This window comes from Phyllobates terribilis, unplaced genomic scaffold (assembly GCF_046119375.1).
Source record: "Phyllobates terribilis strain yellow unplaced genomic scaffold, ASM4611937v1 Scaffold_9__5_contigs__length_417890890, whole genome shotgun sequence".
Lineage (NCBI taxonomy): Eukaryota > Metazoa > Chordata > Amphibia > Anura > Dendrobatidae > Phyllobates > Phyllobates terribilis.
In genome coordinates this window covers 48,684,051-48,702,215 of record NW_027362769.1, presented here as the reverse complement: position 1 = coordinate 48,702,215, position 18,165 = coordinate 48,684,051, and the positions used below count along the sequence as shown (strand labels likewise).

Here is an 18,165-nt window from a genome sequence, read left to right as displayed (position 1 = left end):
AAAGTAATACAATAGCCATAAATCATATTTCAAATCCACCACTATTCCAGCATTGCCTCTTTGTGGTCCCGATGGTCCTATACAGCAATAACATTACCTATATTGTTAACCAATTACTGGCTTCAGCACTGATTCTGGTATGCATGGCAAGTGACTGCTATGGCCAGTGATTGGCTGCAGTGGTACACCACATGATTAGCTGTAGAAATGGCAGGGACTATTAAAACAACAATATTATTATTTTTTTATGTGACTACACTGCCTGCTGTTGGGCAAGTAAAAAAAATCCTGGAAAGCTCCTCTAATGCTTTAGGGATTTACAATGTGCAGATCTTACATTAAAACAATTACTATTTCCAATACTGAAAGATAAAAAAATGTGAACAGTTATTCAGTGTAGAATTATAAAAGCAAATAAAGAACAAATAATTAAAAAGGAAAATTAATATACATCAATAACTGATTATATGAAACAACTGCAGGGCAAAGACAGCATTACAAGTAAGGCTATGTTCACATTAAAGAATAGGCTTTTTAGGAGTTTATCTTCATTTTAATGAACAGAAATAAGGTGATGGAAATTTGTATTACGTTCATTTTTTATAATTTTTATGCACCGACAAAAAAATGCATTGTCAGTGTTTTTTTTGCCTATTTCAATTACATTGAGGGTCAATGGGAAAATTTTCTTCCGTTGTGCTAGATGGGATGTATGCAACTCATCCTGTCCATCATCACAACTATTTTTTTATAAAAAAAAATCCCATTTAAATAAATAAATGGAATCCAATATAACATCTCTACGAGGATTTTGGTCACAAAACAATGATGTAAAAAAAAATAAATAAAAAATAGGAGAAAAATAAATAAAAACAGCTGCTGGGTGTGAACAGAGCCAAAATTGTAAAGGGAGACAAAGGAGGATGGTGCGAAGAGGCAAGTTAAGCAGAACATAACCGATTATCCCTGGCCTTCCCTTTGCAGCCAGTTGAAAAGAAAAAAAAAAAGTAGTCCTCTGGGTCCCAGTATGAACTCTCTCTGTCTATTAGTATTATTTTAAGCCATTTTAATCCTCATGTACTCGATGGATTGCACTTCCACATACATCAGACAATATGTGGTTATGTGCCTGGTTTCTGAAATGACCCTTGCGTGCCATGTGATGAATAGATTGTGTGAGCAGCTCTAGGGCCAAACAGGAGGGCGGTCAGTGCAGGACATGTTCTACAGAAACCCCACATTGCAGACTAGTTTCTAATCAATGTTTGCAGTGCAATATTATATAGGCTCCCGAAGAACAAATATTGATGCTTAGCGGACCCTAAGGGGAAGCCTACTCATTGCTCCCAGTTACTAATTAAAGGGGTGGTCCCAAGAACAAAGTACATTTTAATTAATAGATCTTAGAATAAAAGTAGATTTTACAATTGGATGTGTTTAAAAAAAATGTTCCTGTGCCGAGATAATCTTATAAATGTGCCCCTGTATAATGGCGGTGTCTGACCGTGAAGGAAGATGGTCGGATAAACCACATCTCCTGGGCAGGGAGGAAGCAAGACTATACAGACATTACAGTACAGGATCACAACAGATTCTTTCTGTGAGGTAAAACAAGTTTTTAAACAGACAGGGAAATGTTTTACCTCACAAAAAGAATCATCTGTGATCCCCTGCTGTAATGTCTGTATCCTCTCCCCTGCCCAGGAGCTGTGGCATGATCAGACCATGTTCCTGCATGGTCACACACAGCCATTACACAGTACACAGCAGGGGCACATGTATAAGATTATCCCCCTAAAGTCATCCCCTCTGTGGAGGAAGAGTTAAAACTGGATGTATTAAAAGGAATCTGTCACCCCTAAAATGGTAACTAAACCACTCACACAGGCATACAGTGCAAATTGAGGGTGCGTAATAGTGCACTGAGCTCTTTGGCCACGCCAACGGCGCACCGAAGAGCTCTCACCTGTATACAAAATAAGTTTTTTTTATGCCAACTAAAGCATTAAAAGCTATACTACAGGTATTTTATAGGGCTAAGTCCCCCACATACTTGTAGAAGTGGTTTAATTAGCATTCTGGAGGTGACAGACTCCTTTAATAGGAGTGTGGTCAGTACAAAATGACTATTCAAACCAAGCACAGGCAATCGATGCACCTTTGATGTAGCCAAACTGTTCAGTACAGCTTCCCACCTACATATTTTGTACTTTTCCCAACTGGTTGACAGCTCTGTTTTTACAGGAGCAAAAGAAGAGTAGAGATAGACGAAGAACAAAAAGGTGCAACGAGCACCTGTGCTCCGTTTGAGCAGTCATTTTGTGTTGACAAAATTCCTTTAACAAAGCAGACACTACTTCTATCATTTTATACAACCAATTGAAAATATTATTTCAACTACAAAATGATAGTGCAGCCATTGTGATGCTTCCTTGCTATTTATTCTTTGATGCCAGTGTTCTAGTTTTGTCTAATTGTGGCAGGGTCTGATCTGGAGAGTCTACAGTTCTGCGTGAAGATGCTCATACAGTGTGCAGGCTCATGTAGGGGATGATCTGGTGAGTCTGGAGTTCTGCGTGAAGATGCTCATACAGTGTGCAGGCTCATGTAGGGGATGATCTGGAGAGTCTGGAGTTCTGTGTGAAGCTGCTCATACAGTGTGCAGGCTCATGTAGGGGCTGATCTGGTGAGTCTGGAGTTCTGTGTGAAGCTGCTCATATATTGTGCAGGCTCATGTAGAGGATGATCTGGTGAGTCTGGAGTTCTGCGTGAAGATGCTCATACAGTGTGCAGGCTCATGTAGGGGATGATCTGGTGTTCTGTGTGAAGCTGCTCATACAGTATGCAGGCTCATGTAGGGGATGATCTGGTGAGTCTGGAGTTCTGCGTGAAGATGCTCATACAGTGTGCAGGCTCATGTAGGGGATGATCTGGAGAGTCTGGAGTTCTGTGTGAAGCTGCTCATACAGTGTGCAGGCTCATGTAGGGGCTGATCTGGCGAGTCTGGAGTTCTGTGTGAAGCTGCTCATACAGTGTGCAGGCTCATGTAGGGGCTGATCTGGCGAGTCTGGAGTTCTGTGTGAAGCTGCTCATATATTGTGCAGGCTCATGTAGAGGATGATCTGGTGAGTCTGGAGTTCTGCGTGAAGATGCTCATACAGTGTGCAGGCTCATGTAGGGGATGATCTGGTGTTCTGTGTGAAGCTGCTCATACAGTATGCAGGCTCATGTAGGGGATGATCTGGTGAGTCTGGAGTTCTGCGTGAAGATGCTCATACAGTGTGCAGGCTCATGTAGGGGATGATCTGGAGAGTCTGGAGTTCTGTGTGAAGCTGCTCATACAGTGTGCAGGCTCATGTAGGGGCTGATCTGGCGAGTCTGGAGTTCTGTGTGAAGCTGCTCATACAGTGTGCAGGCTCATGTAGGGGATGATCTGGTGAGTCTGGAGTTCTGTGTGAAGCTGCTCATACAGTGTGCAGGCTCATGTAGGGGGCTGATCTGGAGAGTCTGGAGTTCTGTGTGAAGCTGCACATACAGTGTGCAGGCTCATGTAGGGGCTGATCTGGCGAGTCTGGAGTTCTGTGTGAAGCTGCTCATACAGTGTGCAGGCTCATGTAGGGGCTGATCTGGCGAGTCTGGAGTTCTGTGTGAAGCTGCACATACAGTGTGCAGGCTCATGTAGGGGATGATCTGGAGAGTCTGGAGTTCTGTGTGAAGCTGCTCATACAGTGTGCAGGCTCATGTAGGGGATGATCTGGTGAGTCTGGAGTTCTGTGTGAAGCTGCTCATACAGTGTGCAGGCTCATGTAGGGGCTGATCTGGAGAGTCTGGAGTTCTGTGTGAAGCTGCTCATACAGTGTGCAGGCTCATGTAGGGGATGATCTGGTGAGTCTGGAGTTCTGTGTGAAGCTGCTCATACAGTGTGCAGGCTCATGTAGGGGCTGATCTGGAGAGTCTGGAGTTCTGTGTGAAGCTGCACATACAGTGTGCAGGCTCATGTAGGGGTTGATCTGGAGAGTCTGGAGTTCTGTGTGAAGCTGCTCATACAGTGCGCAGGCTCATGTAGGGGCTGATCTGGAGAGTCTGGAGTTCTGTGTGAAGCTGCACATACAGTGTGCAGGCTCATGTAGGGGCTGATCTGGAGAGTCTGGGAGTTCTGCGTGAAGATGCTCATACAGTGTGCAGGCTCATGTAGGGGCTGATCTGGAGAGTCTGGGAGTTCTGCGTGAAGATGCTCATACAGTGTGCAGGCTCATGTAGGGGATGATCTGGTGAGTCTGGAGTTCTGTGTGAAGCAGCTCATACAGTGTGCAGGCTCATGTAGGGGATGGTCTGGAGAGTCTGGAGTTCTGTGTGAAGCTGCTCATACAGTGTGCAGGCTCATGTAGGGGATGATCTGGTGAGTCTGCAGTTCTGTGTGAAGCTGCTCATACAGTGTGCAGGCTCATGTAGGGGATGATCTGGAGAGTCTGGAGTTCTGTGTGAAGCTGCACATACAGTGTGCAGGCTCATGTAGGGGTTGATCTGGAGAGTCTGGAGTTCTGTGTGAAGCTGCTCATACAGTGTGCAGGCTCATGTAGGGGCTGATCTGGAAAGTCTGGAGTTCTGTGTGAAGCTGCTCATACAGTGTGCAGGCTCATGTAGGGGATGATCTGGTGAGTCTGCAGTTCTGTGTGAAGCTGCTCATACAGTGTGCAGGCTCATGTAGGGGATGATCTGGAGAGTCTGGAGTTCTGTGTGAAGCAGCTCATACAGTGTGCAGGCTCATGTAGGGGTTGATCTGGAGAGTCTGGAGTTCTGTGTGAAGCTGCTCATACAGTGTGCAGGCTCATGTAGGGGCTGATCTGGAGAGTCTGGAGTTCTGTGTGAAGCTGCTCATATATTGTGCAGGCTCATGTAGGGGTTGATCTGGCGAGTCTGGGAGTTCTGCGTGAAGATGCTCATACAGTGTGCAGGCTCATGTAGGGGATGATCTGGTGAGTCTGGAGTTCTGTGTGAAGCTGCACATACAGTGTGCAGGCTCATGTAGGGGATGGTCTGGAGAGTCTGGAGTTCTGCGTGAAGATGCTCATACAGTGTGCAGGCTCATGTAGGGGTTGATCTGGCGAGTCTGGGAGTTCTGCGTGAAGATGCTCATACAGTGTGCAGGCTCATGTAGGGGATGATCTGGTGAGTCTGGAGTTCTGTGTGAAGCTGCTCATACAGTGTGCAGGCTTATGTAGGGTTGATCTGGAGAGTCTGGGAGTTCTGCGTGAAGATGCTCATACAGTGTGCAGGCTCATGTAGGGGCTGATCTGGCGAGTCTGGAGTTCTGTGTGAAGCTGCTCATACAGTGTGCAGGCTCATGTAGGGGATGATCTGGAGAGTCGAGTTCTGTGTGAAGCAGCTCATACAGTGTGCAGGCTCATGTAGGGGATGATCTGGTGAGTCTGGAGTTCTGTGTGAAGCAGCTCATACAGTGTGCAGGCTCATGTAGGGGCTGATCTGGCGAGTCTGGAGTTCTGTGTGAAGCTGCACATACAGTGTGCAGGCTCATGTAGGGGATGATCTGGAGAGTCGAGTTCTGTGTGAAGCAGCTCATACAGTGTGCAGGCTCATGTAGGGGATGATCTGGTGAGTCTGGAGTTCTGTGTGAAGCTGCACATTACAGTGTGCAGGCTCATGTAGGGGATGATCTGGTGAGTCTGGAGTTCTGTGTGAAGCTGCACATACAGTGTGCAGGCTCATGTAGGGGATGATCTGGTGTTCTGTGTGAAGCTGCTCATACAGTATGCAGGCTCATGTAGGGGCTGATCTGGCGAGTCTGGAGTTCTGTGTGAAGCTGCTCATACAGTGTGCAGGCTCATGTAGGGGATGATCTGGTGAGTCTGCAGTTCTGTGTGAAGCTGCTCATACAGTGTGCAGGCTCATGTAGGGGATGATCTGGAGAGTCTGGAGTTCTGTGTGAAGCTGCACATACAGTGTGCAGGCTCATGTAGGGGTTGATCTGGAGAGTCTGGAGTTCTGTGTGAAGCTGCTCATACAGTGTGCAGGCTCATGTAGGGGCTGATCTGGAAAGTCTGGAGTTCTGTGTGAAGCTGCTCATACAGTGTGCAGGCTCATGTAGGGGATGATCTGGTGAGTCTGCAGTTCTGTGTGAAGCTGCTCATACAGTGTGCAGGCTCATGTAGGGGATGATCTGGAGAGTCTGGAGTTCTGTGTGAAGCAGCTCATACAGTGTGCAGGCTCATGTAGGGGTTGATCTGGAGAGTCTGGAGTTCTGTGTGAAGCTGCTCATACAGTGTGCAGGCTCATGTAGGGGCTGATCTGGAGAGTCTGGAGTTCTGTGTGAAGCTGCTCATATATTGTGCAGGCTCATGTAGGGGTTGATCTGGCGAGTCTGGGAGTTCTGCGTGAAGATGCTCATACAGTGTGCAGGCTCATGTAGGGGATGATCTGGTGAGTCTGGAGTTCTGTGTGAAGCTGCACATACAGTGTGCAGGCTCATGTAGGGGATGGTCTGGAGAGTCTGGAGTTCTGCGTGAAGATGCTCATACAGTGTGCAGGCTCATGTAGGGGTTGATCTGGCGAGTCTGGGAGTTCTGCGTGAAGATGCTCATACAGTGTGCAGGCTCATGTAGGGGATGATCTGGTGAGTCTGGAGTTCTGTGTGAAGCTGCTCATACAGTGTGCAGGCTTATGTAGGGTTGATCTGGAGAGTCTGGGAGTTCTGCGTGAAGATGCTCATACAGTGTGCAGGCTCATGTAGGGGCTGATCTGGCGAGTCTGGAGTTCTGTGTGAAGCTGCTCATACAGTGTGCAGGCTCATGTAGGGGATGATCTGGAGAGTCGAGTTCTGTGTGAAGCAGCTCATACAGTGTGCAGGCTCATGTAGGGGATGATCTGGTGAGTCTGGAGTTCTGTGTGAAGCAGCTCATACAGTGTGCAGGCTCATGTAGGGGCTGATCTGGCGAGTCTGGAGTTCTGTGTGAAGCTGCACATACAGTGTGCAGGCTCATGTAGGGGATGATCTGGAGAGTCGAGTTCTGTGTGAAGCAGCTCATACAGTGTGCAGGCTCATGTAGGGGATGATCTGGTGAGTCTGGAGTTCTGTGTGAAGCTGCACATTACAGTGTGCAGGCTCATGTAGGGGATGATCTGGTGAGTCTGGAGTTCTGTGTGAAGCTGCACATACAGTGTGCAGGCTCATGTAGGGGATGATCTGGTGTTCTGTGTGAAGCTGCTCATACAGTATGCAGGCTCATGTAGGGGCTGATCTGGCGAGTCTGGAGTTCTGTGTGAAGCTGCTCATACAGTGTGCAGGCTCATGTAGGGGATGATCTGGAGAGTCTGGAGTTCTGTGTGAAGCTGCTCATACAGTGTGCAGGCTCATGTAGGGGATGATCTGGAGAGTCTGGAGTTCTGTGTGAAGCTGCACATACAGTGTGCAGGCTCATGTAGGGGATGATCTGGAGAGTCTGGAGTTCTGTGTGAAGCTGCACATACAGTGTGCAGGCTCATGTAGGGGATGATCTGGAGAGTCTGGAGTTCTGTGTGAAGCTGCATATACAGTGTGCAGGCTCATGTAGGGGATGATCTGGTGAGTCTGGAGTTGTGTGTGAAGCTGCTCATACAGTGTGCAGGCTCATGTAGGGGATGATCTGGTGAGTCTGGAGTTGTGTGTGAAGCTGCTCATACAGTGTGCAGGCTCATGTAGGGGATGATCTGGTGAGTCTGGAGTTGTGTGTGAAGCTGCTCATACAGTGTGCAGGCTCATGTAGGGGATGATCTGGAGAGTCTGGAGTTCTGTGTGAAGCTGCACATACAGTGTGCGGGCTCATGTAGGGGATGATCTGGTGAGTCTGGAGTTCTGTGTGAAGCTGCTCATACAGTGTGCAGGCTCATGTAGGGGATGATCTGGTGAGTCTGGAGTTCTGTGTGAAGCTGCACATACAGTGTGCAGGCTCATGTAGGGGATGATCTGGAGAGTCTGGAGTTCTGTGTGAAGCTGCTCATACAGTGTGCAGGCTCATGTAGGGGATGATCTGGTGAGTCTGGAGTTCTGTGTGAAGCTGCACATACAGTGTGCAGGCTCATGTAGGGGATGATCTGGAGAGTCTGGAGTTCTGTGTGAAGCTGCACATACAGTGTGCAGGCTCATGTAGGGGATGATCTGGTGTTCTGTGTGAAGCTGCTCATACAGTATGCAGGCTCATGTAGGGGCTGATCTGGCGAGTCTGGAGTTCTGTGTGAAGCAGCTCATACAGTGTGCAGGCTCATGTAGGGGATGATCTGGAGAGTAGAGTTCTGTGTGAAGCAGCTCATACAGTGTGCAGGCTCATGTAGGGGATGGTCTGGAGAGTCTGGAGTTCTGTGTGAAGCTGCACATACAGTGTGCAGGCTCATGTAGGGGATGGTCTGGAGAGTCTGGAGTTCTGTGTGAAGCTGCACATACAGTGTGCAGGCTCATGTAGGGGATGATCTGGAGAGTCTGGAGTTCTGTGTGAAGCTGCTCATACAGTGTGCAGGCTCATGTAGGGGATGATCTGGAGAGTCTGGAGTTCTATGTGATCATACAGTGTGCAGGCTCATGTAGGGGATGATCTGGAGAGTCTGGAGTTCTGTGTGAAGCTGCTCATACAGTGTGCAGGCTCATGTAGGGGATGATCTGGAGAGTCTGGAGTTCTATGTGATCATACAGTGTGCAGGCTCATGTAGGGGATGATCTGGAGAGTCTGGAGTTCTGTGTGAAGCTGCACATACAGTGTGCAGGCTCATGTAGGGGATGATCTGGAGAGTCTGGAGTTCTGTGTGAAGCTGCTCATACAGTGTGCAGGCTCATGTAGGGGATGATCTGGAGAGTCTGGAGTTCTGTGTGAAGCTGCACATACAGTGTGCAGGCTCATGTAGGGGATGATCTGGTGTTCTGTGTGAAGCTGCTCATACAGTGTGCAGGCTCATGTAGGGGATGATCTGGAGAGTCAGGAGTTCTGCGTGAAGCTGCTCATACAGTCTACAGGCTCATGTGGGGCTGATCACTGCAGACATATGTGCTAGTAATCAGCAAATAATGACATTGAGGTTATCTTTGCCTGAGTAACTTTGGCTTTTTGTGGCACATCCACATCATTTAGCATAAATAGGCTGGATGCTGACAACAACATACCGTATCTGGCAACATTAAGAACGAGATTTTGGCCATGAAAAAAAAAATGTTAACCAGAAGCCAGGGAATGCTTGTGTTAAGGTTCATATTTTCAAGAAAGGATTAAGGATTGTCTTTTTGTTTTAGAAAGTTAGTCTGGAAAATTCCAGTTAACAACATCCAGGTTAAATATGTGCTTTTTCGTATGACCCCTGACCTTAATACTGCCCCGTACAAATCGCTGTGGGCTTGATGGCCTTAGCTGTGGTGGGCTTCACATTTGGAACCTGGGACAATGAGGCAACAGGAGAAACACGAGCAGTGAAACAAAATGCAAGGCGACAGAACAGCAACATGATGCAAACGTGTATATGCTCACCCCATTCAATAGAATTTCCCATGTTACAATGAGATTAAATCATTTTCATACGATCAATTTAGGGAAGCAACTGGAAATCAATTACTTACTTAATTTTACAAAAGGTTCCAGTAATGGTCTACAAACTTGCCCAGTGGAACGAGCAGATGACAACATTACAAATGGCGATGATTTCATATAATCTATGTTGAAATGAAGGACAATATACAGTAATCTACATTATGGAATGGGAAATGAGGTGCGGGGGCACAGAAATCATAAATGAAGAAACCAGCAGCCTGATAGTCATGCAGCCGAGCCGTTCATGCCCTAATTTCTTAAACAGGCATTATTTGCAGGCGTTGCTACCTTGCTGGATTCCTCCAGCTGGGTTCCTCTCTTCCAGGCTTCGGAGAAGATGGAGCTCACAATGCTTTGGGAACGCACATGGCTGGTGGCCAGGGAATCAGAGAGGCCGCTATCTGATTGATTTGAATGGTTTGATTGAGATTCTGGATATGGAAAAATAGGTAATAGGATAATTAACAAAACTTAATGGCATAAAATTCACATTTATTGATCAGTATATGTAAGGTCAGCAGGCAAGGTGGTAGCTATGAAGGCTTTGTCTACTGCCAAAAAATAAAAAATTGCAAAGCACAACACCACAGGGCAGATTTATTCTGCAACAGGAAATTGACATTGAAAATTCATAAGGGTTTGGGCAGCAAGTAACTGTGCAATTTTTTGTATTTTGCCATTTTTACGCCAGCCCCAACAGCTTTCTGAAAGGAGTGCGGAGCTTATTATAAAGGCATGGCCCGGTATGGACCCATAGATTCACTCCAATTTACACCACAAAAGTAGCACATTCTAGAATTTTTCTTCGGCCCATGAAAGATGCAACAAAGTCATTAGTAGGTGCACCTTACTCCAGCATACTCTGGATCAAAACTGGTGTCCAAAAAGCCAGTCTCGGTGAATTCCCCTCCCCCATTTACAACCCCCCCCCCCTATATTGTGCATAGGTCCAATGCATTCAACTTATAGGTATAAAATCTAGAATTTTACAGGGTGACGTCAATAGGCGCTAGGATTTCATGCTTCATACAGTACAGACCAAAAGTTTGGACACACCTTCTCATTTAAAGATTTTTCTGTATTTTCATGACTATGAAAATTGTACATTCACAATGAAGGCATCAAAACTATGAATTAACACATGTGGAATTATATACTTAACAAAAAAGTGTGAAACAACTGAAAATGTGTCCTATATTCTAGGTTCTTCAAAGTAGCCACCTTTTGCTTTGATGACTGCTTTGCACACTCTTGGCATTCTCTTGATGAGCTTCAAGAGGTAGTCACCGGAAATGGTCTTTCAACAATCTTGAAGGAGTTCTCAGAGATGCTTAGCACTTGTTGGCCCTTTTGCCTTCACTCTGCGGTCCCGCTCACCCCAAACCATCTCGATTGGGTTCAGGTCTGGTGACTGTGGAGGCCAGGTCATCTGGCGTAGCACCCCATCACTCTCCTTCTTGGTCAAATAGCCCTTACACAGCCTGGAGGTGTGTTTGGGGTCATTGTCCTGTTGAAAAATAAATGATGGTCCAACTAAACGCAAACCGGATGGAATAGCATGCCGCTGCAAGATGCTGTGGTAGCCATGCTGGTTCAGTATGCCTTCAATTTTGAATAAATCCCCAACAGTGTCACCAGCAAAGCACACCCACACCATCACACCTCCTCCTCCATGCTTCACGGTGGGAACCAGGCATGTAGAGTCCATCCGTTCACCTTTTCTGCGTCGCACAAAGACACGGTGGTTGGAACCAAAGATCTCAAATTTGGACTCATCAGACCAAAGCACAGATTTCCACTGGTCTAATGTCCATTCCTTGGGTTCTGTAGCCAAAACAAGTCTCTTCTGCTTGTTGCCTGTCCTTAGCAGTGGTTTCCTAGCAGCTATTTTACCATGAAGGCCTGCAGCACAAAGTCTCCTCTTAACCGTTGTTGTAGAGATGTGTCTGCTGCTAGAACTGTGTGTGGCATTGACCTGGTCTCTAATCTGAGCTGCTGTTAACCTGCGATTTCTGAGGCTGGTGACTCAGATAAACTTATCCTCAGAAGCAGAGGTGACTCTCGGTCTTCCTTTCCTGGGGCGGTCCTTATGTGAGCCAGTTTCTTTGTAGAGCTTGATGGTTTTCGCAACTGCACGTGGGGACACTTTCAAAGTTTTCCCAATTTTTCGGACTGACTGACCTTCATTTCTTAAAGTAATGATGGCCACTCGTTTTTCTTTACTTAGAATTTGTATTATGGCAAGAAAAAAGCAGCTAACAGTCTATTCAGTAGGACTATCAGCTGTGTATCCACCAGACTTCGGCACAACACAGCTGATGGTCCCAACCCCATTTATAAGGCAAGAAATCCCACTTATTGAACCTGATAGGGCACACCTGTGAAGTGAAAACCATTTCCGGTGACTACCTCTTGAAGCTCATCAAGAGAACGCCAAGAGTGTGCAAAGCAGTCATCAAAGCAAAACGTGGCTACTTTGAAGAACCTAGAATATAAGACATATTTTCAGTTGTTTCACACTTTTTGTTAAGTATATAATTCCACATATGTTAATTCATAGTTTTGATGCCTTCAGTGTGAATGTACAATTTTTATAGTCATGAAAATACAGAAAACTCTTTAAATGAGAATGTGTGTCCAAACTTTTGGTCTGTACGGTATGTGTGCATTCAGACACAAATATACCGCAATTATTCTGCTAAAGGCAAAAATGTGAGCCAAAATCTAAGTTTATGCTATACCTGGTAAACTAGAAGAGCTGGAGCCAGATTTCATGCTGGAGCTGGACAACGAGGTCCAGTCATAAGCAGCTTCTGTCCTCTTCAAGGCTTCCTGATAATTGGTGTAAAGCTGCTTCCCATACTACAATGACAAGGAAAAGGTCAGCACATAACAAGCCGACAGTATGGAAGGAATAATGCAAAAGCCGTAACGTCACATGAATCACAGTAGTATATGGGACACATATTTGCACTTTTGCCCTAGCTGCCCAAGGAAGAACGCTGGAAAGATATCTGGACCTGAGAATCCTGCCAAGCTTTGATGTCAATGTTACGGCTTATTCCAACAGGTCACCTGAGCACAAGTTCACAGAAATTCAAGGTAAGGTGTGAGGAATCAATCTCCATCACAGAGCGAAATTCTCATGTCTTTAGCCTGGAGCCACATGCCACGGCCGCTCTGTGACCTCTGCCGGTTCCTTTGATGTCCATTTACATGTGTCTCCTTCAGATCATGTAGGTGACATGATCCAGAGTGAGTATGCAATCAGAAAACTCCTCACCGTCTCTCACCGTAGCTACATAGATGAAGCAACAGTATTCAGATGAAGAGAAATGTGCTGAATACTTCAGCCCCTGGGCTCATGGAAGAATTACCTTTGCTATACGGATACCATTAACCCACTGGTGTAATGTTCGGACATCGTCACAGCACAGATACTTGATATACTGAGACTTCTTCTGGATTTGTGGATGCTGTCAAAAGGAAAATGAATAAAAATGCAAAGCAGTTAGCAGTAAATGTAAAAAAAAAGAATACAATTATATACATTTTAATACACACGTAATTATATATATATAAAAAAATAAAGGGAACACTCAAATAACACATCCTAGATTTGAATGAATGAAATATTCTCATTGAATACTTTGTTCTGTACAAAGTTGAATGTGCTGACAACAAAATCACACAAAAATCATCAATGGAAATCAAATTTATTAACCAATGGAGGCCTGGATTTGGAGTCACCCCCAAAATGAAAGTGGAAAAACTCACTACAGGCTGATCCAACTTTGATGTAATGTCCTTAAAACAAGTCAAAATGAGGCTCAGTATTGTGTGTGGCCTCCACGTGCCTGTATGACCTCCCTACAACGCCTGGGCATGCTCCTGATGAGGTTGCGGATGGTCTCCTGTGGGATCTCCTCCCAGACCTGGACTAAAGCATCCGCCAACTCCTGGACAGTCTGTAGTGCAACGTGACATTGGTGGATGGAGCGAGACATGATGTCCCAGATGTGCTCAATGGGATTCAGGTCTGGGGAACGGGCGGGCCAGTCCATAGCTTCAATGCCTTCATCTTGCAGGAACTGCTGACACACTCCAGCCACATGAGGTCTGGCATTGTCCTGCATTAGGAGGAACCCAGGGCCAACCACACCAGCATATGGTCTCACAAAGGGTCTGAGGATCTCATCTCGGTACCTAATGGCAGTCAGGCTACCTCTGGCGAGCACATGGAGGGCTGTACGGCCCTCCAAAGAAATGCCACCCCAAACCATTACTGACCCACTGCCAAACCGGTCATGCTGAAGGATGTTGCAGGCAGCAGATCGCTCTCCATGGCATCTCCAGACTCTGTCACGTCTGTCACATGTGCTCAGTGTGAACCTGCTTTCATCTGTGAAGAGCACAGGGCGCCAATCATGGTGTTCTGTGGCAAATGCCAAGCGCCCTGCACGGTGTTGGGCTGTGAGCACAACCCCCATCTGTGGACGTCGGGCCCTCATATCACCCTCATGGAGTCGGTTTCTAACCGTTTGTGCAGACACATGCACATTTGTGGCCTGCTGGAGGTCATTTTGCAGGGCTCTGGCAGTGCTCCTCCTGTTCCTCCTTGCACAAAGGCGGAGGTAGCGGTCCTGCTGCTGGGTTGTTGCCCTCCTACGGCCCCCTCCACATCTCCTGGTGTACTGGCCTGTCTCCTGGTAGCGCCTCCAGCCTCTGGACACTACGCTAACAGACACAGCAGACATTCTTGCCACAGCTCGCATTGATGTGCCATCCTGGATGAGCTGCACTACCTGAGCAACTTCTGTGGGTTGTAGAGTCCACCACATGCTACCACGAGTGTGAAAGCACAACCAACATTCAAAAGTGACCAAAACATCAGCCAGAAAGCATTGGTACTGAGATGTGGTCTGTGGTCCCCACCTGCAGAACCACTCCTTTATTGAGGGTGTCTTGATAATTGCCTATAATTTCCATCTATTGTCTATTCCATTTGCACAACAGCATGTGAAATTGATTGTCAATCAGTGTTGCTTCCTAAGTAGACAGTATACACATATACATATACACTCACATACATGTATATATACACACACACATGACAGAGAACATATTATAGGTGCACTCCCATGGTCTACATATAAAGTGTCCACATACTTCACATGGCTGTGGCTGTGGGTCAAGCAATGGTTCGGTTGATAAGTCGGCAGCCCCCCTCCACCTCTTCCATACACGGGAATGCTCAGCTGGCCGGCGCTCCTGTGTTCTCTATGAGAGCGTAACTGCCAGACATCTCTACTACAGGATTTCCATTTACAATACCATCACAATGGATATAAACAAATCTCATAGTCCCAAGAGGGGAAAAAGGGGTTTTACTCCCTAGATATACAATCCATTAAATATTTGGAGTGTTAACCCCCGAGAAATAATCATACAAGTAGATGATTTATAATAGTATAAAACATGATGATAAATTTTATTGAATTCATTAAAATACAGGTAATAGACAACTACAAATGGGTATAAGGTGAGGATACAATAGACAAACGAACGTGACAGGTGGCCATGGGGAGTATAATTGTAGGGTGGCAGTAAGGGAAGGGATAATGAGAATGCACAAAAAAAAGTAGAGCCTCGTCGCTGCGTAGGACTCTCTAGTATCAGCCAGATTAAGGAACAATGTGTGATGTACAAGTCAAAATATAGTAATCAAGAATCACAGTTTCATGATACATTGTAAAGACAGTAAGCAGATTTGAAAAAAAGTATAGTCAAGCTTAATCCATAAGACCTAACTTGTATAACAGTGTAATGCTTACTCATGCTGCTAGATGTGATGTACACGTTCGTGGTGTCGCCCTGACGCACGCTATGCGCGTTGGGCTTCCTTGGGGGGGCAGTGTGGAGGGTGTGTGGAAGTATGACAATATATACCCTTATTCCAGGTGTCTATCATCAGCTGTCGGTTTTGAAATCAGCGAATTCGATGCGGGTCCCCGGCCACAGGTACGTCACTTCTGGCCATCCTGATGACAGTGCGGGTCAAAGGAAAAGTTTCCTATGACGTCAGCGACCCGTACTGTATAAGATGGATGCCTTAGGGGGACGTAAGCGGACCGAAGGTTCAATTTGCATGCGCACATTGCGGTGGCCTTATTGGTGAAGGTAAAATGTATGGGCAAAATACCCCACTGCATACAATGATCATGTTTTATTCTATTATAAGTCATCTAGTTGTATGATTTCTTCTTCAGGGGTTAACACTCCAAATATTTATAGGATTGCATCTCTAGTACAAGAGTTTTTCTCTAAGGCCACAGACCCACTATCAGTATTTGGTCAGTATTTTACATCAGTATTTGTAAGCCAAAACCAGGTGAGGAACAATCAGAGAAAAGGTAGAATAGAAACAAGTCACCAATTTTGTATTTATCACCCACTCCTGGTTTTGGCTCCCACTCCTGAGTAAAAATACTGACCAAATACTGATAGTGGAGCCGTGGCCTTAGAGAGAATAAAGGTTGGCAGTCCAAAATCGGACATGCTGGATCCTTATCTCCCCAGCCTCCATCCATCAGGGGACAGTCGGGAGGTCTTCATACACATTAGACAGTCGATAATGGTGGGTTTGGCCAATGTTAGTCTAATGTGTAATATTAAGAGAAAGTGAACCCCAAATGCTATAAAATACCTAAACTAACAAAACAGATCAGGTACTCACTCTCCTTGATCCAGCACCGAGTGTTTTGGCTGCAGTGGTGACATCACACCAACTGCGCAGATCATTGTTGCAGCCAATCATTGAGCTCAGCATCTATGCCTAGGTAGACGGCATAAGTCATGGATTGGCGGCAGTGGTGATGTGCATTGTTTAAGTGATGTCTCCTCCACTGCCTAAACAATGAGACCAGGGCAGTGACAGGGAGTGGGCGCGGGACAGTGGGAGAGTGAACACCTTGGTCCGTTTGCTATTTCAGGTGTTTTGAAGCATCTGGTTGTCAACTTTCTTGAAAGTGGAAAACCCGTTTAAAGGGATTGTCCAGTGTTCAGTACTGACTGAGGCGATGACTTTACGTCAACAATGAAGCAAGCCAATAAGTGAGCTTAGCTGCTCTTCCTGTTCAGAAGGAATGCCCCAATCAGAGCAGCTGAGCTCACAGATTGGCAGCCATACTGTCGACATGATGCAAGCGCAGCAGCCAATACCGGACACCGGGAGCAGAGGTGGAGAGCCAGTGCTGGACGCAGGGACAGCGAGTAAAGCACATTTTGTGTTTGTTTTTTTTATAACCAACTGCAGCTGGAAATAAAGATTTTCTGAGTGGAGACAACTCTTTGGCCATGGTGGTTGTAATGCAGCATCGTCACCACTAAGTGTCAGTATAGCCACAGAACATGGCTCCACGACACGACTCCTCGAAGATTACGCTGCAAATTCCCCTTCTGATATGAAAAACTGAAGCCTCAGTGGCCAATAAAATTCCACAAGCTGCAAATAAAACAATCCCGTTCCTTCTGTAATAAACAACGTTGTTTTTGCCAAGTAGATGAGATGGAATGTGTTCCATAATCTCTTTTCAGTACATTCCAGCCTGAGGGGTAATTACTGAGCGGCAGTAATAAGACGTTACCTTTAATACCAGGCAGTAGTCTGTGGGAGCTTTGTATTTGCTCCGATACTCCTGACCATAGTAAACATTGACATGATCCAGCTGAAGGAAGCAGACGAGGTCTCGAGATGCCTAATAACAAGAAGGTACTGTTAGACTGGCAGCAAGGAGGCAAGTTAGGCAATTAAAAAAACATCAATGTGTTTTCCAAGCAGAAGATTTTAAGGAAAGGTTTATAAAAGAAGCTGGAAATAAAAAAACAAACATGCACATTGTCTCCATCGGGCTTTACTACTTCATATACAATGTGTCCCCCACGTATCGATCTTGAAGGACCCCAGCTGACGGGACAGAGATTAGCGCTTGGTTGATCGCTCTGTCTAGTCCCAGGTTCCCCACCACAACTCAAGGTATTTGAGAAAAGTTGGTATCTGATTTATTATTCAGCAAATTGTGCCATCATTATCAGATTATTTTATGGTTTGCTGGTCGCAGCTATGCTTGTATTGTAGCTTGTGTATAATAGTCCATATATTCATTATACACGCTGGACTATTTTCAACTGCCATGTGACACCTATTTATCTGTAATTTTACCTATAGCTGCCATGTCACATTCATTCACTTATAACTTTATATATACCTAGAACTGCTGAGTCTTTGCTATATCCGTGTGTTTTATCTGTCCATCTATAGTCCATGGGACATTTATAGTAACCTGGGACCATCAATGAGATCCTTCATGTCACCTGTTGGGATTCTGTCCATCATATCCCACTATGGTTTTAGCTGTTCTCTCCCAACACCCATTATGTGATATCTTTACTAATATACAATACAGACCAAAAGTTTGGACACACCTTCTCATTGAAAGATTTTTCTGTATTTTCATGACTATGAAAATCGTACATTCACACTGAAGGCATCAAAACTATGAATTAACACATGTGGAATTATATACTTAACAAAAAAGTGTGA

At 45.7% G+C, this 18,165-nt stretch overlaps 1 protein-coding gene across 3 annotated transcripts in view; it reads right to left on the bottom strand.

Moving 5' to 3' along the window:
- RAPH1 (Ras association (RalGDS/AF-6) and pleckstrin homology domains 1) overlaps positions 1–18,165 on the bottom strand; it is a 177,060-nt gene that overhangs the window by 3,608 nt on the left and 155,287 nt on the right. For all 3 annotated transcript variants that reach the window (XM_073646406.1, XM_073646405.1, XM_073646407.1), the window contains 4 exons: positions 17,210–17,320; positions 12,941–13,039; positions 12,305–12,425; positions 9,852–9,994 (listed from right to left, as the gene is read on the bottom strand). In XM_073646406.1, coding sequence (XP_073502507.1) covers positions 9,852–9,994; positions 12,305–12,425; positions 12,941–13,039; positions 17,210–17,320 — 474 coding nt within the window. The remainder of the gene's footprint in view (positions 1–9,851; positions 9,995–12,304; positions 12,426–12,940; positions 13,040–17,209; positions 17,321–18,165) is intronic.